The 21823-nt window shown below is 35.2% G+C and overlaps 1 protein-coding gene across 2 annotated transcripts in view; it reads left to right on the forward strand.

Annotated features, from left to right (window-relative positions):
* The first annotated feature begins 1306 nt into the window (after positions 1–1306).
* Positions 1307–21823, forward strand: part of KLHL4 (kelch like family member 4) — a 55975-nt gene continuing 35458 nt past the window's right edge. Inside the window, exon 1 of one of the 2 annotated variants that reach the window (XM_032982742.2) lies at positions 1307–1597. Coding sequence is in view for 1 of the 2 variants with exons in the window: in XM_032982741.2 (XP_032838632.1) it covers positions 11280–11701 (422 nt within the window). In the remaining variant the exon portion in view is untranslated. Of the gene's footprint in view, positions 1598–10898; positions 11702–21823 lie in introns of those variants that run through there. The other variant, XM_032982741.2, reaches the window with a different exon arrangement.

Raw genomic sequence — 21823 nt, forward strand, 5'->3', positions numbered from 1 at the left:
TCCAGGTGACATGACCAAAAGGAAGGTGTTAGGATGCTGGGAGACAGTTTGCTGACAACGATATTAGTTTACAGAACTTTTTCAGATGAGCTTTGATTATGATGCTTATAATCATGATTTTAAAAAAGTAGTCTGTCCCCTGCATTCTTATGGCTGCACAAAGGAGAGATCAAACCTCTGGGAAAATTAGTAGGGGATCTGATGACAACTGGGAGGGAAACTGAAAGTAGAAAAAAGGTTGATGGATTATTATGCTACAAAAACTCAACAGTAACAGCCTCAAATTTACTTGCCTTGTAAAATATTACCTTTAGATTAACATCACTGTGTTAATCTAAAGGTAAAGCAGATGTTATTCCAGAATGCCTGTTTCTGCATCTGTAGGTACAACAAGCCAGCTTGTGTGAACTTGAGTATGTGTCTGTGCTTGAATCAATATGTGAACTGGAAGTTAGATAAGTCATTAAGGAGAAAGACTTGCAGTGACTGCCTCAAGCCTCTCCCACACCTGCCTCAGGGCAGGTCATTTTCCCATGAATAATCGAAGAGCTCTGTAATCTCTGATGTCAATGATTTGAAGGAGATGCATGGTCACATGTTCTAATCATTACACTCCACAATGCACTGAAATACAACTGCCTCAAGGGCCTCCCTCTCTTGAAATTAAAGGCATCATTTATTACTTTTTAAGAGACAATGAACAAGAGGCACATTCAAAAACTTACCATTGAAGACTGACCTTGGGCATAAGTCCTTATTCTGTCAAGGCTTTGAGATGGCATATGATACAGACCTATACTGACAAGTGTCAAATCTAAATATTAGGTTTTGCTGAGGGTATGCCAGATCCTTTCTGTACTCTTTAATATTCAATTATAATAATTGGTGGATAAATAAAGGTTGTTATTATCAGTGAATAGACAGAAAATTCAAGTATTTTATACATGAACATAACTATTATGATCCTTTCACAGTTATGGAATATATGTCATCATTTGCTAAGAATCAGTGCTTGTTTTAATACAGTTATTACATGTAACAAATGCAAGTTGCATCTCAGCACTCATTAAACCACATACGGAACAATGCCAAGTTTGCACACCCCCCACCCCAACAGCACAAGAAGGAATTTGATAAACTGTGAGTTCAGCAGAGGGTCATCAAGATGGCTGGGGGCTGAAGCACTTGCCCAGAAAGTAAAGGCTGAGGGAATAGGGCTTGTTCAGCCTGGAGAAGAGACAGTTTCAGCAGCTTCCCAGTGCCGACAGGAAGGTCATTGAGAAGATTGAGCGAGGCTCTTCACTGAGTATCGTAAGAGGAGGAAAGATAGGAGGCAGTGGACATAAATTAAAACAAGGGAGGTTCAGACCAGTTATAAGAAAGACTTTTTTACTATTAGGACAGTCAGGCGTTGGAACTGGTTTCCCAGAAGTGTTCTGATGTCTCTGTCCTAGACATTTTCAAGATGAAAGAAGATAAAACCCTGAGTAACCTGGTCTGACCTCATACCTGGCCTGTGCTGATCAAGAGGTTGGGCTAGAGAGCTCCTGAGGTCCCTTCCAACCAGAAATATTCTACAACATTGTAACAGAAAAAGGTAAGGCTATGCTTTTCTGTGATACAGCCCATTATAGATTTGCATAAAACTATAAATGGTGTTGTTCTGAATATTTCCATAGCTCTCAACACCACATTTTCCCAAACATGTTGTGTAGATAATCGTTTTCCCTTTTGATTCAGATGACTGGTAAAAGAAAAAGCTCTATGCCAATTCACATAGGAAGCAGTGGAGAGTTAAGTTGATGGCATCTAATAAAGAAACTATGCAGACATACCTGCATTTAATTCAGTTTCTATTTGTGAGAAATGCTTTTGTAAATTGGAAACCCTGCTACCAAGAATGAGAATGTCATTTCTTAGTAAAATGGAATGAAAGTATCCAACAGTTTGTATTTCACAGTATATAGCTAAATTTCTAATTGCTTGTTTTGTTTTGTTTTTGTTTTTTTTTTTTTTTTTTCTCTGAGAAACAACATTTTACATGAGCCATAATAAAAACAGACTATAGAGCATAGCTGCCTACGTAGTGTTCAAGGTTATTGCAATATCAGACTAAAAAGTTCATTCATGCATGTATGTTCAGATCTGTTTTCTTACAATAGAAAGGTTTACTTCAAACTCTATAGAAAATACTCTTGCAGAAGATAATTAAGGGCCTGTGAGAGGAGAATGAAAATAATGTGTTCTGCAGTACTTGAACTAGTAGAATACTTCAAGAATAAGAAAACAAACAAACCTCCAAATAAAAAAAAATAACAAACCAAACTTGACAGACCCTTTCTGACTTGACAGTAGATGGATTAGGGTTCAACTTTGCACTTGTTCCTCTGAGCTGTGCTACTTGGAATTAATAGGGGAAAGGGATGTTTCCTGCATTTCTAAAACACAAGATGTTTTTCCAAGTACTTTGTGCAGTTTCCAGAAAACAACATATAAAATATTAAATCAGTTATACTGAAAATAAAAGCTTGCTGTCCTCTCACACTACAAAGATGTGTCATGTTATATGGAGTGTTTAATGATGTCAACACATTTCTTTTATGGGTTCTTATTAACTACTAAGTAGCAAGGAGGGTTGTTTTTATTTGGTTTATATTAGAGGTCAACAGAGGCAACAAGACATACAAACTACATTAAACAGGTAAAACTTGTAATGTTTGTAATAAGAAATGTTGAGAAAGTGGTGTAGCTAAAAGAGATGAACTTTCAAGAGAGTTCTTACAGAAGGCAGCCTATATTTAGTAGATTAATGCTAGAAGTTATGCTGAAACACAGTAACTAGTGAGAGATTCAAATGAATAAAGCTACTTGCTTGAAATCTTTAAAACCTTTGTCACAAGAGTACTGCATGTGATATATTTATGATTTTTTACATATATAAAATGTATTATATTATAATGATACAGAATAATTTTATTGAACCCTCTGACCAAAAAGAGTCTGTGTCACTGTATCACCCCTCATCTGAATTTGGATTACTGATGATGGCTTCTACTACCTCCTCACTTTCTTGAAAGATTATCCTTACATTTTTTGCAGTAGCTGTATAGTTACATCATAGTGTATCACACAGTGACTTGTGACAGTCTTATGCTAATAATAACAAAGCTTGATTGTCAAAATCCCATTCTTTTTTAATTTAGGAGCAGTAACATTGTGAACATTAGTTTTAATCTATATAGCTTATATTGACTATTTATGAAGTGACAGATTGGTTCGTATGGTGTTGATCTTGACATAAATGATGCATGTCATGTTAATATCCGAGTTTCCCACTGATTAGTAACAGCACGTATGTCATAATGCCTTTTTATACTGTGTTCTCAGTTGGTAAATGACCATAATTATTGGCAGTAGAAAACTGTAAAAAAATTACTTTCCCCACGTGTATTCTCTTTCTTTTTTGAAATTCAGTTAAAGATTTTTCTATTAGAAATACAATTATTAGTTCTGTATTTAATTGTTTTGATTTTTCACAGAAGAGAATTTTTATGTTTTAAATATTTTTTCCGATTTTAGGTCATAGACAGGTCTAAGTCATATATCCCTTCAACAAAGATCAACAACATAATATTGTTTATTTAAATACCTGGTAGAACTGAAAAGCAAAGACCTAACCAGCTAGACAAACAATACCCTTAAATAATTAAATTTAGACTAATATCTCTCAGACTACAAAGCTTTGCTCATACTTAATTAGTAAAAATCAAAGCCAGAGCAGTAGGAATTTTTATGGTCATACAGTAAAACACCTGTTTCTGAGACATGCAGAAGAAAGCATTTTGTAGAAATGCAATTCTATCCCTCAAAAGAAAATCAATATTAAATTTGAAATTTCTTAAGGATTTTAAAATCTTGAATATACTTAAAGTTATTTTAAGACAAAAGTGGCTTGTTTAATCCACTTGGAAAAATGTTTTTTTAGAAATGGGCTTTTAGAAAGTCAAAATGCACCTATTAGCTTTCTACTTTACATATAATAGTATGCAAAGCACCATTTGTACATGCAAAATTACAGATTGCCTTTTTCTGGCTCTGCTAATCCTTCTCAATAGTTGGGAGTCTTATTCTTCATAAGGGGTAGATTTTCTATAAGAGTAGTGGTTCTATGTCATTTCTCTTTATAAAAATTCCATGGGTTTATACATGTGCTATATCAAGAAAGTCTGCAGATTTCTAAGTAGCCAGGAAAAGAACTGAGGAAAACCGCCCCCAGCATACCTCGTTCCAAATTCTCATACCAGCTGGCAGAGATTTAGAACAGTCACTGCTTCAACAGAAGGGAAATGAGTTTGCAGAAGGGCTGTGTTACAGCTGTACCACATACCTGCAGATTGAAAAGATGGATGCTGCAAACTGACAGTGCATTTACAGTACCATTTTCCTTGTTAGTGTTGGACAGGGTAAGAATCACAGAATGGATGACATTGGAAGGGACCTCTGGAGGTCATTTGGTCCATAGTAAAGATTAAGGGAAAAGAGGAAACTTAGACAAGATATTCTAAACTGAACTGTATATTTAACTGCTTAACACAATACCACTTAAATAACTGTGCTTTGGAAAGTGCTATGTTTCTGCTTCTCAGATCTCTCAAAAAAGGCATCCAGAATAATTAATAATTTCAGAAAATCCTGGTCCTAACCCTTTGCCACCTTTCCTCATTACTCAAATCTGTTGGCAATTATCTTTTCTCTCTTATCTGCCTCAGTCCCTGACAGCAAATATGTATGTTTTGGTGGGCTGAAAAGACTTGTTATTTTGGGCAACTGATTTATTATTTTTGTATACAGCAGAAGAACAAATATTATAAAAGGCTAAATTCCATACTCTCAGTAAATTCAGAATTGTTATTAAATTTTACAACCTCTTCCATTTTATAATGTTGTATTGTGAGCCTTGATTTGACCATTAGGTAATGAAATAATTAATGTAACAATTGCTTTTTCTTGAGCACAACACTTTGAAAAATCAAGAAAAATATCTCAAATTTTACTAAATGTTATAAAAATCAGTTTTGTTTTTTTTTTTTTTTGTCTATCCACATGTTTTCCATTCTTTTATATGTTATTCTTGACCTGTGACAGGAATTTCTTTTTAAGTCATGTGTTTGAACTTTTGTTGCACTAGTTTCATCACTTTCAAGTCCTTGGTCATGGGAGATCCTTCCCAGTTGGCTGTAAAGTGGACATTTGCTATTTCTTATTTCACTCTAATGTTCTTAATCAGACTTACTTATGCCAGGCTTACTTCTCGCTTTCTTTTTCCTTGGATCTTGTAGAAATGCTGTGATTTTTTCCAATTTTGGCATACAGCTTTGTAGGTGGGTTGCAATCTGTAGTACAGTTTCCAGTTATTTGAGGAAGCATTTGCGTTTAAGTGTGTCAACACTTTAAGTGGATCATATCTACTGCCTCCCTTAGTAGGAAGTATCTAAAGAAACTGATTGTCTTAAACTGATTTTCATTTGCTGGGATTCAAAGTTTTCTTTTAAAAGAAAGTTGAACTTTGCTGCAGATTTTAAATATAGCTATTTGTTTTTGTTTTTGTCACGTTCCTTTCCATTTAACTTTGACTTCTCTTAATGCTGGTGCTGTGTTATGCAGATGTTTCCTGCAATATCTCTTTTACAAAGGATGGACTAATGGGAGTTCTATTGAAACACTACTTGCAAAACACTGTAATAAAAATATTCAACCTCTTGTTCTCTTTATCTGGCCTCATATGCAGTGTAAGTACAGAGGCAGAGTACACAAACTGTGAACACCCTGTAGAACACAGTGTTTGGGTAGAGAGCATACAGCTTTTCTACATAAGACCATACTTAGTTGTCAACAATCTGTACATATGTAGATCTTATTATGATTATACAGGATTGATACAAAATTGTAATTAACTTGACTTTCTAAAAAATATGTCAGCATAGACATCAAATATCTTGAAAAAGCTGAGAAAACGTTCTTAAATTTCTGTGCTTAGCTTGCATTTTTGGTTGTCTCATTCAGCATATGCAGATTTTTCCTATTTGGGTCAGTGAGTTTGGCATTGACGACCTCTAGACCAAAACTCTCCTTGACTTTTACCTAATAAAAAATGGATTTTTTTTTCTGGTCTGCCTCCCCTCCAGCAAAGATCTACTTCATTAGCTCTTGCCAGTAACCTAGTTCTTGCAATACTCCTGGCTTCAGAATCCACAAATGGTATCTTTCTTGAATTATTCTACAAGAAACTTAGATGATTCCTTTTTATTATTCTTTCCTAGGCTTGCGGGAATGAAGAGTGATTTTTCTAATAGGCTTTTCAGACAAGCACTTTACTACCATCTCAGGGCAAACAGAAAAAAGAATAAGAAATCATGTGCTATGTCACTTTTGAGAGGAGAATAAACATCACATAACTGAATGAATATATTCCACTTGCTTAAATTCTCAAAAAGAAATTATTAAGTTATTAACTAGAAAATCTGGACATTTTGAAATACATTAGGAAACTAATTTCTAAAAGGTATTTTGGTGGCAGATGAACATGGGAGGCAGCTGTAGCTAAAAGCAATTTTTGAAGCTTATTTAAAATGTGGTTCGTGACAGGAAGAAAATTCTCAATTTCTTATAGGTAGTTTACGATAAAAGTAATTTTATAATTTGCTAATTCAAATTTCATATTAAGTATTTATACCTGTAATCTTAAAATGATTGTAGACACCTATTTAGACTCTTACTATTAATACATATCTTTCAAAATATCTGGAAGTTCAACACATTTATACAAACCCTTTAAAATGATGCCAAATGATGCTAGATGCCAGTATACCATCATATTTAGTGCAATTTCCTGACCTGATCAAAGATCTTCCTCAAAAGCTCATACCCATTGAATCAAATGGAAGTTTTTCAGAGAATAAAGACTTCTTTTTCCTCAAACTATTAGTGGCAGACAACTGCAGATAGTGATACTTAGCTGTTTTGCTACCAAACTGGAGTTGAGATTTCTAGAAAGGTATCTTTCATAACTGACAACAGCTCTACTGTAGCCATCAGATAAACATCTCAAACACTCCCTGGCACAATCACACTGGCAGAATAACAGGTTGAAAGGGACCTTGGAGCTCATCGTGTCTGACCACCTGCTCAAAGCAATTCCAGTTAGAGAAGTTACACAGGACCAAGTCCATTTGTCATCTTACTTTCTCTGAGGAAGGAATTGCCACCTGCTTGATCACCCACAGGGGTAGAAAGTTTTTTTTATATCTGATCAAATTTTCCCATGTACCAACAGTTGCCTTGTTGCCTCTAGTCCTATTACTGGGCACTGATAAAATACCCTGGCTTTGTCTTCTCCATACTCTCCCATTAGGTACCTGAAGGCAGCAATAAGATGCCCCTGAGACTTTTGTTCATAAGGTTGAACAAATATTCTAACAGCCTCCCCTCATCCATCATATGCTCCAGCTGCCTGACCCTCTTGGTGGCCCTGGCTAGACTTGCTGTAGCCCTAAAAATCCTGTTCTTTGAAGATTTCCACCCATGAGGGGAAAAATTAATGCTGTTATGGTGGATATTTAACTAAATGAGACCAAAGATATTAAATTAGGAATACTATTAACAGAAAAATCTTATAGATTTTCACATTTAGACATTTGAACCCAGTCAGAGATACACCTAAACATACGGTAGAGATTTGTGAAGAAATCATCAAGAAGTAAACACTTACATTGTATTCAGTTTCAAGGGAACTTAGTTTTCTTACCAGAAGATAGATCTAAATGATTAGAAGCAGGTATGTGGCATATATGTGTATAAGCATGGTGCAGCTTTATGCCACATACCTGCTTCTAATCATTTCAGGCCTGAAGTTCTGGATTATCAAATCACTTATACTGTCCTAGTACGGCACACTGAAATTTTAGCCAGAATGGTAATGAGCTGTGTGAAAAATAATCTACTTATGTCCTAGCTGAAACATACTCTGTGCTGACTCAAGCTGACTTTTTGAGCAAGACAGTCTCTACAGCAAGTGTCCAGTTTTACTATTTAATTTTAGCTAGATGCACTTTACCTCTGTGAAAACATGTACTGAGTAGGAAACAGAATCATTTACAAACAAGTACTGTTTATACATTGTCAAGTAAAATTCAAGGAATATGCTTTTGATGATATCTTGGAGCAAAGGATGACTTCTACAAAAGGGATTTAAGGAAAAGAAACCAACAGAAGCTTTGTGACATGGTGAAAAAATGTGGATTAAATGTATCAGAGCTGTTGTTAAGAGGAACTGACAGAGTTGCTGAAATAGCTCAATGACCTGATTAAGATAGTAGCAAGAAACCATGTTCTCTGTCCACCTCTTCAAGATTTTGTCATAAATTATTAACTTGGTATATAGAAACTCCCTCCTTAAAATAGATCTCAGATTGCCATGGAGGCAATCATGAGGAATATATATAGATACCACTAAATCTTATTACTTTTATGAAATTGAAAATAATAACATCCATAGTTGCGTAAGCTAAAATTGGAAAGTTAAGAAACATTAAATTAAATATTATATAGTTGTAATGCAAGAAAAAAATGCATGAAACATTTTTGTCTCCAGAAAATTTCAGATGGTTATAAAAGGTCATCATTAAAGTGTGAAAACATATTACACTGACTTCTGGACATATAATAATCTCTCTTACTTAATGGCCAGCATTTTCATTTATCCATTCACTTTCTATAAATTCTTTAAAATCCCTGAAGTTTGGGAGCAGCTTCTTTATTAGTTTATATTCTCAAAAAGCTTAAGTTGAAACCCCCTATTAAACTCACAAACAGGCCTTTATATACCTTCTTCTTAACATAACTTCTAAGAAGTTGAACAAGTTTTCTAGTTTCTATCCACTCCTGTAACACATAAAATGAAGTCTTTTAAAAATATGTTCCCTTAAGAACTGTTGCAGAGTGATATTCTAACACACAAATCCTTCTTTCATCTAATTCTCAAGTAAATATTACAGAACAGAGTTTGTCTTAATAAAGCATTGTTAAATAGAGTATTACTTTTATAGGGGAGCTGCACCAGTTTGGGATGGTGCTATGTGACAATGTGGCAGTCTTTGCTGTTGTGTAGATGACAGCTCTGGGACGGAGAGCGGCAGAGCAGAATGGTTCGGGCATCAGAGCTGCTGAGACCCAGAGCCTGGTGCGTGAGCGTGAGGCGGCCTTTGCTGGATGCGCAGTCGGGACTTTTGATGGAAGCAGCCAAAGTACGTGTGGGTTCTGACAACTGCTGCGAGAACAGGATCCCATCACAGAGGACTGGGGTCAGCGATGGGAGCAATCATGCCAAAGCACTGCAGTAAGGCTTGCTGGGGCTTGTAGTTTAGCTCCCACAGAGAGTTTATTTTTTCATATGAGAGAGGACTCTTATCTGCAATCAAGTGTTTCTTGTTCTGTCATAGACATTTACCCTACTGTCAAAATCACATGTTAATGTACATATTATTGAAATAGCTCATCCTCAATATTCTATATAGCAACAAATATGTGTTGGTTAGATCTGTCAGATATCTTTCCTCAAATTCTTCCTTTCTGCCTTTTATGGCCAACTCTTTCTCATAGCTTTTATTTTGTAGAAAGGCTTTTTTTCCCCGTCTATCTATCTAAATTGTACAATATCTTTCAACTGTTTTACTGTTCTTCATTTGTCATGTATATTATCTCACATGCAGCTTGTCTATGATACTGCATATCACTTGCTTGAATACCGTGAACAGGATAGGAGCTTGGCAACTCAGCAGCAAGGCTGATGATTCCTAATCCTATCCTCTCATTATCCTTTTTCATTTCAAAGCCCTACTTCACATCTCTCTGTTTGCACTATATGCAGTCAAAAAAAGAAAAGAAAACATATTTTAGTGTTTGAAGATTCAACATCCCATCAGTATTTTAGAAAAAAAAAAAAAAAGAAATAAAAATCATAACACAAACAGAGGAAAAGGAAGTTAACATGGGAAGGGCTGAAGAGATGTAAGAAGATGTGTCAGAGAGGGGTACCCTCCTTTAGTTCTGAATCCTGTTACAGAAAGTCGGTTTCTGCACACTGCTTACAGTTGTGTAGATCACCGGTATCAAACTGTGGACAATATAAGAAAAAAATCCAGTCCATTTAATTATTTTTAAATTGCATGTGAAAACATTCTGTGTATGTTATTTCAGAACACAGGGAACAGTTCTCACAGCCCTGTCTATTAACGGATGGGAATGAATATATATAATCTATTAAACTTGCTGAAAACATGTTACTGTGTACAGTATCAAAAGAAAGGTGTTTTCTAAAAAAAAAAAATAATAAAAAAATCACACTTGTTTCACTGTCCATGAGAAATAAAGAGCAGGATGGCAAAGGCTGTTTACACAGGCACTTAGCCAGGAAACAGTGTGTTTTTCCACAGATACAGTCATTCAGGGAGCACATCTCTGATTTTCATGAGTTCCCTCCCTCTGTTTTCATATCCCTGTAATTACACTGAGAAATCTATCTGTAGGCAACAAAATACATACAGTTCTGCACAATGCTGCCTCTTTCCTTTAGGTAAGTGCTACCACACTGAGGCCATTTGTAGGAATTTTACACAGCAAGATAAACAAATGCTAAACCCCTTAAGGAAACACATGAACTGCAGGATAGTTTCATAGTGAATCATTACCAAAAATGTGTGTAAGAGGACTGTAAAAGAATTCTCTATAAATTTTCTGTGAAATGCAGCATTGCTTGTTTGCAGGCTTGATGGAAAACCTTGTGAGATAGAAAGTCTTGTCACTTTATTTGTATGTGCTTTCCTGCATCTTAAGTTGCAGCTTAGGATCCCTTAGGATCATGTGAGGCTAGGTTATATATTAGAGAGCTGTGCTATAGTGCCGTGAGTGTGTAAGCCTAGCAGCTGGGTAGTGTTATGGTTGCTGCTTTCCTGTGCTAAGCTGATTTACTTGTTTAAGGTCTGACCTCATCATCCTGTCAGTATGGATTCCCACCTATACAGTTAGCAGCAGCTTAGCATCGGCTTGAAGAGCTTGCAGTATATTAATCAGAAGAGAGAGGGAGAGCTACCGGTATTTGTTCTTTTGTTGTCTTTTCTTAAGAAGAGGAGTTGAAACAGAAGAGATAACAAAGAATCCATTTCCTTTCTAAAAGAATAGGCTTTTGTCTTTTTTTTTTTTTTTTTTTTTTTCCTCCTGAAAAAATGTCAGTATCTGGAAAGAAAGAGTTTGATGTGAAGCAGATCCTGAGGCTCCGCTGGAGGTGGTTCAGTCACCCCTCGCAAGGCTCCGCAGGCACAGGGGGCTGCCATCAGCAGGAAGGATATGAGCACAGAGGGACACCGGTTCAGAACAGGTTGAAGAACCACTCTCGGGACAGAAATGGGCTGAAGAAAAACAGCAGTCCTGTCCACCACAATATACTAGCACCCGTGCCAGGTCCAACCCCAGTGCACCACCGATCTATTCAAACCTGGCATCAACAAAATCTCATAGAACAGCTTCGATCAAATGAGGATATTCCCAAAACAAACACTGAGGAAAACTGTGTCAAAGAAGATTCAAATAAAACCACACAGGAGTTGCAGATGATCACAGAAGAAAATTCAGATGAATCTGCAGAGAGGTAGGAGTTTTAAAGTCTGCACTTAGAAAGCCATACTTCTGTCCAAGTTATTCCCTAAAACTGTCTTTGTTTTTAACCAGAGTTCCTTACTGCATTAGTCTCACTTTATATATGTGCACACCCACACTCAAATGAATAGGAACACATTCACATTAAAAAAATGAACAGGAACATTGTCATGAAATTTTGATCTTTGCTTAAGTTACATGATTTCATAACTGTTCCATAAAAATAGAATATGCCAGTTTGCCAAATTTTCTCTATTACAGTTTGCAGCATGTTAATTTTCTTGTCTTGATTTATTATGTTTAAGTGCAATGAAAAAATAAGCCTTCTGAAATACTGTCCTCATTCTGACTTTATCAATGGGTGCAACTTTGACAAATGGGAGCTGCTGGAGGTGCACAGCCTGTGTGGTTGCCATCGATCTGTCATATTTCTCACTGCTTTTTTTTTTACTGCCTTCTTGACAAGCATAATTAACCTTGAACTAAGTGGAAAGGAAGCATCTTGCTTTGCTTTTTTTAAAGGTTTGTTTGAAATCACATTACTTTCACAGTTTGTTTAGTATATGAAGAGAAATACTTTCTGCAAGGTCAGGTGAAAAAACATTACAGCTATGAGACTGTAAAGGTGTAAGTACAAAGGAAGAGCTATTTTTAAGATGTTAATACAGAGAAGAAAATATTAATACCAGTTATTTGATTAAGCATGCCTTTTGATTTTTTATTATTTTTTCTCAAAATTGATGTCAGTATTATTAATTTATACAGCAACAATTTTACCCCACCTTACACTCAAATTATACATTTATAAAACAATTATTTGCAACATTTGATGAGATTGCCATCAGTCTTTGGGTCTAATTTAGGTTTCTTACATTGTATTTAAATACAAATCTATCTTACTTGAATTTACAGTTTCAGTAAAAACAAAGCTGACAGTTTGTGTATTTTTAGCAGTTATTATTTTTCAAGTTGTACATCTGGTGTAGGGAACATCTGCAGACTGAATGGAAAAAAAGATGCATTTCAAATTGTCATTTTCAAAACTACTAGTATTCAGTATGTACTACGTAAAATCATTACAGAATAAAATCAGTGAGGTAGGAATTTGGTAGTTCTGTATGTTTACTAGTGTACTAGTTTGTGATACGTAAGAAGCATACCCTTAGTATAATGTTTCAAATGACAGTACAAATTTCCTGGAAAAAAAAAATACATAATTTTAGGTACACCTTAGAAATAAAGTCAATTTAATTTGAAGAAAAATAAGGAACACTGAATAATCAAAATAAGATTCTGTGTCAGGTGAAGAAGAAGGTTAAAAGGGCATAATCAATTCAGTTTGGAAAGTAATAAGCCACTGTCTTCTAAAATAAGATGTGACATTTTCTCCAGCTATGTATAAACTTTCTGCTAAGACCTCATGAATCTTCGTGCCCTCATAATCCTTCAAATTTAAGTTCTTCTCTTGAGCTGTTTAAATTTGCAACTTTTAGAAAAGTTTTGTGAATGTTTATATCTTATAAAATATTATACTCAAATAAGTGTATTTTCTGTAAAATTATCAATAAAAGCTTTTTATGCATGTTGTAGGTTAAAAATGGATCTTAACATACACATTAAAAGGCTGAATTTTTGTGAAATTGTTTAGAAAGTGATTTAGGACTATGAGTTTATTTAGAATTAAAATTTTATTTCAAGAAAATAAAATAGATCACTAAAGACACCTTAACATAGCTCCAATGTAATATTTAAGAAATCAGTATGTAAATCACTATTCTCTTCCCCTATATCATCCAGCACAGGCCACACCTGAGTTAATATGCTAATTGATTGGGTAGAAATGAAATACTGAGAGGAAGAAATAAAGAGAAGCAGCCTTATATCTAGATCTACCTATATCTTGTTGTCGGATGTGTTTTCATCTCTTCAGAACAATGCCTTATAGCTTTGAAATCATCCTTTTAAATCATTTTGGGCCTCCTTTTTCTTTATAAGTTCCAAATAGTCACAATCGATTATAATTAATGGGATCTGCTGGTAATTAACACATCTGAAAAATCAGGCATTTGCAGGATCCCTGGAGTCCATCTCCTCACACTGTTAAAGCCACTGCTTAATGAACCATACAGTTATGGCAACCATATAGTCTTTCACATTCATACCTGAGGACACCAAATACAATCTCATACAAATTTGCCTTTTATTGCATAAAAGGAATTGTATCTTCAGGGTGGTAGTTTCTAAGTTTATCTCTGACTGTAGAAGACCCATTTCGAACTGGACCCTAAAAGAGGACACTGCTACATGTCACGTGGACATTGAAAATAGTAGAAAAGAATAGAAAAATCGGGCCAATAACTCAATCTTGAGCAGACTATGAAAGCAATTTTTACTAGCACCTTAATGCTTCCTATTAAAAAGCTTTAGAAACATGAAAACAATGTTTTCAATTTCTTCAGAAAACCTTGACATGTCTTTAGACCCCTCAGGACTTAATGCTTTCAGTGATACAGACATAGCACCCTGGGGTTTGATGAAATTAGGTTTGTTTATTGAGGAGGAAAGGTAAATAAGAAAGTTCCAAACAACAGTTCATTTGTGAATACACTATCATAAATACACTTGTTTCTGCTTTCTTCAACCTTTTTTGGTACTCCTGTACCCAAATTAAGTAGTGCAAGACCTAACGAAACCCTTCTGACCTACGGGCTTGTTGCTGAGCAACATCCCATGACAAATTACAAAGTAAATGAGGGCTTAAGTGACCAAAACTCATTAGTTTTACAGTAACAGTAACCAGTTAAGATGTTATGGACCAATAAATTCTAGATGCATAACAGAAAAATAAATTGCTTATTGGCACAAGGTTAAGTAAAGCCTTCCAGCGTGCCTAGGGACTCTTATCCAGTGTTGCTAGGGGAACATACTCACCATGTATCAAAAAATCTTCTGAAGCATCTAAAATGATGCGCCTTGACCATGCAAATAAAGAGCAAAAACCTTCTAAGTCCTTAGGTTTGACTCAAAGCCAGTAGGAGCTTAAGTGAGCTCTGAAAGAATGCATGGTAAATAAACTCTGAATTGCTTCTGTTTCAGAAGGCATGGTTGTGGATTTTTGTGCACTTTAGCTAGTTGATGATCATCTCTGATCTCTAATTGTTTGAAATCTTTTGAGGTTCAGGCTCCTCCATCAGCAAGATCTAGAAACAGTTCCATTTCTTTCAAAGAAAGTGATCTGACAGTGGTCCAGAGACATCAGCAAAAACTCAGAGGATTTTTGCTCTTGTGTGCAACACATGAACTTGTGCACTTGTGCACACACAGACTGAAAAAGCACTGATATTTCCCAATAAGAATTCATGATTTTGAATTACCTTGATTACTTCCATCAATAAGGTTTGGACTTACAGGCATGACTGTACTGACCTTTCAATATGAGCACTATGCCTAGTATTTATTAACATTATGCTACATTGCCACATCAATTCATGCATGCTTGCTAGGAGATATGATTCTATTAAGTATACTATTGAAGACCATGTGTGCTGGTAAAGTATGTGTGTACCTCTTCCTAGTTGCCCAAAGGCAGTTAGATTTCAATAATGAATGTAGCATCCATTCACCATTTTTCTCTTATGCACTTTTTCTAATTATATGGCTGAAAAATAGCTGACAAACTCTAGTTTGATTGACAAACTCTAGTTTTGCTAGAAGATAGATGCTTTCTAGTTTCCCATATGAGACAAAATATACTTCTAATTAATTTTAATAGAATCTTTTGATGTCATAATCCATGCAGATGCTACTGATGTACTTGAAAACAGATATCTGTGAGGAGTGACCTCCTAATTGAGGCAATGCATTTTCTGTAGTGACTATTTATGATGTTCAGTTATTTTGATAGTTCATCCTAAGACATGAAAACTCATCTAATTGTCTTTTTTCTTCTTTTTTTTTTTTCTGGTCAGCCACATGGAAATAAGTAACAGACCGTTTCTATTACTGTCTCTGACATATACATATATACACACATACAAATATATAACTATTTTGGATATTATCCCCTATGTGAGGGTTTTCCTTGCCTTGGCTCACATTCCAGTGTGAAATAAAGGTACCAAAAGGGAAAAATACCCCTTTAATTGCTGCAGTATTCCTGAATTTAGTGAACAGGTGGAAATGAATAAATCAGTGTGCAGTGCCTAACCCTAATTTCTTGCACATACGATACCATTTTTTTGGTTAAGTAATGTGATCATTAGGACATATGCTGTCACGTTTTCTTCTGCTGAGCACTTATCTGGGGAGAGCCATTACACTACACATTCATCATGTCCTCTAAAGTTTGTAAAAGATACTCACTGAAACGATGTCTGCTTAATTTTTCAATACAAAGGATTATTTCCAAAAGATAAAGAGGTGATAATTCTCCTGGTGAAAATGGAACATATGAATTATTCTATGAAACCACCAGTCAAACCAGGCTGAGTGGTTTTTTTGCATTAAGAATTCAGTTCTGGGTATCCAAATAAGCAGAGCCCTACCACTGATTCACGAGAATGACTGATGATGAATGACAATGCACCTAGTAAATGGAAGGGGTATGATGTATCCTTTGCAGAGAAGATGATAAAGCATTAAATTGCATAGTATATCATGACACTATTCTCCCCTCATGAGTGAGATTTCATTTTTGTGAATCTATGATGCTTATGGTAAAAATTTAGAAATTATTCCTAATCTCACATAGCAGCAGCCTTTATTTTCAAATGAAAACATAACTGCTCCAATTTTATTTTCACTGAACTTCCAACATTTGGAAAAAAAAGCTTTCAAAAATCTTAACTTTAACAAATAGAAGGTTTGAAAACCTAATAAAGAATATTGGACATCTAGTCAGATGGCGTGTCAATCTTTCTATGACAAAGTTGGATCAAATATATTTAGGTGCTTCCTTGGTTATCTGTAGTACAATTTAAACTCACTATTTCTTTGATCTTTCCTCTGTGGATATAAATAGCATATTGTTCCTCTGAGTCTTCTTATTCCCATACTATCCTTCTTTACAGCATTTGTTCATATGCTTGAAAATTGATATAGGTCTAAGGAGCTGCAATTCTTGCAATACTTTTGCAGAACTCCTATGATAGACAACTATGATAATTTTCATTGCTGTGCTGCCTTTCTCCAGCATGTCTGTGTGTACTTGCAGTACTGTGGTCAGATCTTAGTATGTTGTGGTTAAAGCCTGACAATTCTAGTGTAGAGGGCAGGATTACTTACATGTCGTTCTGACTAAAAATTTCTTTGAATATTCTGCTCAGTAATTTTTTTTTTGTCAACAACATGGTGGTACTGATCATTCTTGGCTTGTGATTAATGTGAAACTCCTGAACCCGGACCAAAGACCTCTTCCCTAGCCATCTGTAAATTTTTGAAGTTATTTGTTCCTAAATATAGTACTTTGCATAAATAAATTCCATCTTATGTTTATCAGATAAAGTCTCCAATTTGATGAGTTAATGTTCAGTTCTGATCCTATTTAATGTCTCTGATTTACTGATTTAATATTCAGTTCTGATCCTATGCTCCAATATACTTGCAGGTCTTCTCAGCTTAGCATGATCTTCAATTGTAATAAAGTTCCCATCAAAGCTTTCTCTTTATTTCCTCCTCCCTCAAAGTAATTTAGAAAATTCATGACAAGTCATAGTAGAACTTTCTACTGAAGTTCCTTAGAAACCCAGTTTTATTTAAACTCCTATTTATGAGTGAACCATTTATAATTACTTTAAAAGTATGAATTCAAACCAGTTTTGCACACATTCCATAATGGTTTACTCCAAACTACTTCAGGCTGAACTTAGTACTATCTGTTATGAGACAGTGTCAAATAATATTCTCATGCCCAAGATATAAATGACTACTTAATTTCTGTTCTCCAAAATACCTACTACATCCTATTAATGAAGGACTTCAGTTTATTTTGACATGTTATTCTTGACAAATTCTTGCTGACAGTCTCCTCTTTTGTTTCTAAGTGCTTAGAAATAATAGTACTTCTACACTGCAGAATTTGGCAAGAAGTAAGAACTAGGAAAAGAAATTATGGTTTCTTTTCTTGTGGAAAATTTTGAAGTTTCTTTAATACTTATAACAATTTAATATATACTTTGGCAGTGTATTTTAAAAAGATGATTTTATTCCAGTCTGCTATGGATAACCAAAATGCTTCACTGCTACCTCAGGGACAAGCAAAAACTAATAGTCTTCTAAAGATGACCTTTAACTAAAGGTCAAAATATGAATTTGAAATGGGAGACATTTGAAATGGGTTATTTAAGATACTGTAGCTGATCTCCTCTCAGAAGTGATGCTTGAACAGCTCATGTGGCCTTTCAGTGTTTTAGTGCAGGGGAAGAGCAGTTTGCAGCAGGGGAGTGAGGGTGACATTCTAGACAATGATGGTTGATGGACATCCAATTGGCATCACTGAGATGCTGCATCTGCTAGTGTCAGAGATTAGTTTTATTTATGGACTGAACAAAGGCACATATCGCACATGAGATAATTAGTGATATTAAGCTGAATTTTAATACCATTTTGTGGAAGTTCACCCACAACTGGTTGAAAAATGATAGGTGAGAGTAACCAGGAAAATTCTGCTTTAATATCTTAAGTTTGCTAAGTGTAGAAAATTTGTGAATTTATAGTAAGTGGCATCTGATGCAGGATTAAAATCTAAGAGGAGAACTATCTTTTTCCCAGAAGTTTATAATTCACAAGGAGGGATAGGATTTTTTAGGCAATGTGCAAATGTAGTGAACAGTGACCTATGAAGTCATTCTGACTAAACAAATGCTGTTGCCTCATACAGGAGCACTTGGTACAGAAATTATAATCAATATGTCTCAAAGGCATCCTCAGCAGATTTTATTCCTACTTTCTCCTATTACGACATCTTATGAGGAACTTGAAAATGCAAAAAGTATGTGAAATTAAAATGGGTTGAAAAAGTTATTAAAAAATAAAGGAAGAAGAAGGTTTATATTTATAAATTAATTTTATGTTTAGCCTGTGGAAGGAGTGGATATTTATTCAAAAGATTATTTTTTTTTCATAGCTACATAAATAGAATCATAGACTAACTTAAGCTGAAAAGGAAGACTGGATGTCATGAAGTCTAACCCTGTGACCCTCTTCCCCTGCCCCCCCCCACCCCATAAGGCTATAATGAGAAATAATATGACTTACTAAAAATACACAATATTCTACAGTGTTACATTTAACATTCATAGCTTTCAAATATGAATTATTACAGGCAAGGGAATAAAATACCATTTATTAGTAATTTAAGAAACTAGGACAATTCTATTTATTTCAAAACAATTTCTTTATCATTCAATTATCTTCTCATTTCCACTCCATATAGCTTGCTCTCAGTAAAGACAGCTGTTAAATTACTTTTTAAAGAGTTATTACTGTTCCTAAAATCACTTCCTAATGTCTCCAGAAAAAGTTAAGGAGATGATTAAACACATGCGACCAATGCAGAGCCATTTTTACAGACATACTGAGCATATGCAATTGTAAAATCAACAGGAAATCGTATGGTTGTTGAAGCATTCTTGGAAAAGCGGGGAGAGAGTTTGCTTGATTTGAAAAGTTATAGCTAGACAGCACTCCAAAAGAAATGAACAATTTATTTTCACCATTGTTTTGTGGCTGAATTGTTTACTTTGAATTATTTGAAATACTATAATGAAGAACATTACTAAAATCTTTCACATTTAAAGAAATAGAAGGCTTTGTTTGTTATAGTCAGCTAAGTTAGCACAATATATATCAATTAAGTTTAGCACCTTTCATTCTGCTAGAATGATACTATATTTAATGATACTATATTTAGAGAATGACTATATCAGGTGGTGAGATAAAGAATATGGCTCTTGTGTGGCATACCTGTAGGTATGCAGGCTAAGTGAATACAAAAATGAAGCTGAAGCACTGTTGGGATTCACAGAAAGAACTTAAGATAAGTATAGGAAATAAACTTTAAAAATAATCTCTAAAACAAAGCTGTAACAAAATTTCCTCCTCTGTGATATCAGGCTCCACCTCAGTGACTCTATCGTTAGATACACTGGCACGAGAACCTCCCACACAGCTCTGACAGCAAATCTTCTCCCAGTCCTCCACCCCCCCTCCTTCCTTTTCCAAGCAAATGCATAATAGTCAAAACTAAATTTGAAGCTAATTAAAATAGATAGAACAAGACCTTAGAACCTGGTTCTTTCCAACAATTCTGCCCATCCAATAACTATTAGCATAAAATATCTTTCACTTCATTCTAGTGACTGTTTCTGTTCTATACAATAAGTCAGGGTAATTTACTAAGAGTCTGCTGTTCACAGGTATCGAGAAGGATAACTAAAAGTAGTTAAAGGGGCACCCTACCTTGTAGCAATTACTTTGTTTGAGGTTGAAATATATGATATGGTACCTAAATGACTACAATATAAAAATGTTTTGTCAGGTGTATTATTTAGAAATGAAACAGCTTCTTTTAAAATGTATGACTTTATGACCAGTTGCATTAGGATTTGAAAATCAGTATCTGTGAGTTATGTCTTAGACTTGTTGCTAACTTCTTATATAAAATCAGAGAAATCACTTAGCCTCTTGGTATCACAGTTTACTCATGTTAAAGATAGCATTTGATACTTATTTTCCTAGGGACACAATAAGAACTGATCAGTGTTTTCAAATACTGGATTTTGCCTGCAAACTGCTACTAAAATGTAAAGTGGAATGCATGTACATTATGATTGATGCATTATACTATATAGCTACACAGTCTATCCTCTCATGATAATATCAAAAGTCTACTACTTGAAGTTTCCTGTTTTAGTAAGCAACAAAACCCATCAATATACTTACAATAAAATGTTTTGAACAGCAGACAGCAGAATTACATTTGATAAAGTAGACAGCTACTCTCACCATTTGCTATGCTGCAGTTTACCTGATGAATTAGAAGTCAAGAGGAAGGGAGGCATTCCTACAAGAAATGAGAATTTTCAAAGCATGTTCATTTTAATAGGAGTTGAGAAAATTAAGAATCTTTTTGAACTGGGCATATATACTTTGATTTAAATGGAAATTGTGAGCAAAGCACTAAGAAATCCTAGGAGTTGGAGAAAAGCTATTTTGAGATATTACATATGGTTTGCGTTGCTAGGGAAACCTCTTTTACAGTGTTCATTTAGCACAGATGCTCAGGAAAGCTCTGTGTCTCCATGTCATGCCATTTTGGAATGCTTCAGAATGTGAAGAAATAGGTGCACATATACGCACATGCAGACAAAAATATCTCTATAATTTTATCTTAGTCATGTTCTATTTCTTTGGTGGAAGTTAGTTCTTTCCGTTCCTGCCATGACCACAGTGATAAATCAAAACCTTTGTAATTAAAACCCTCTGTTTCCAGACTGAAGATATCTGTTCAAACATTACCTTCAATTTTTATCCATTCAGGTTCATGTTTAGATAGTCATCTAGTTAAAAAAAAACAGTTTGCCTTTGCCATATATGTAGTGGAATTGCAAGGAGAAAGACCAGCTCTGGTGACACCATTTCTGGCCCTCCCTTCTGACCCTAGGGCAGGTGTGTCTTGCCAAAACATATCATATAACTAGCTCCATGCAGGCTTTAGTGCCACAGTGTTCTGCATTCTGCCTTCACCTCTCCAGCGCCCCAGCAGGCAGCTGCAGGCTGCTGTGCTCAGAGACACGCTTTCTTCTCCTGGGCAGGCAGGAGGGCTCGGACCCTGATCGTGCCACTGAGCACGGAAATGTGTGCTGCCTGTTCTTTTCTTTTTCACAGAGCAACAGCTCCATACATTTAGAAAACATGGGATTTGAATTATTGAAAAATAATTACTTTATCAAATTTTTCAATATTTCAGTCTCTTAGTTTTAATAGACCTTGTTTATAATTGGGGTAATGACATCTTATTACTGTACACCATTACCCAGTCTTGGTGTGCTTTTGGATCCCACTACGAAGAGAGTGTGTTCTCACTATCTGTCCAAGCAAGGTACTTCAAAATTGC

Source organism: Tyto alba, unplaced genomic scaffold (assembly GCF_018691265.1).
Source record: "Tyto alba isolate M040663 unplaced genomic scaffold, T.alba_DEE_v4.0 Super-Scaffold_5, whole genome shotgun sequence".
In the NCBI taxonomy this organism is placed as follows: Eukaryota; Metazoa; Chordata; class Aves; order Strigiformes; family Tytonidae; genus Tyto; species Tyto alba.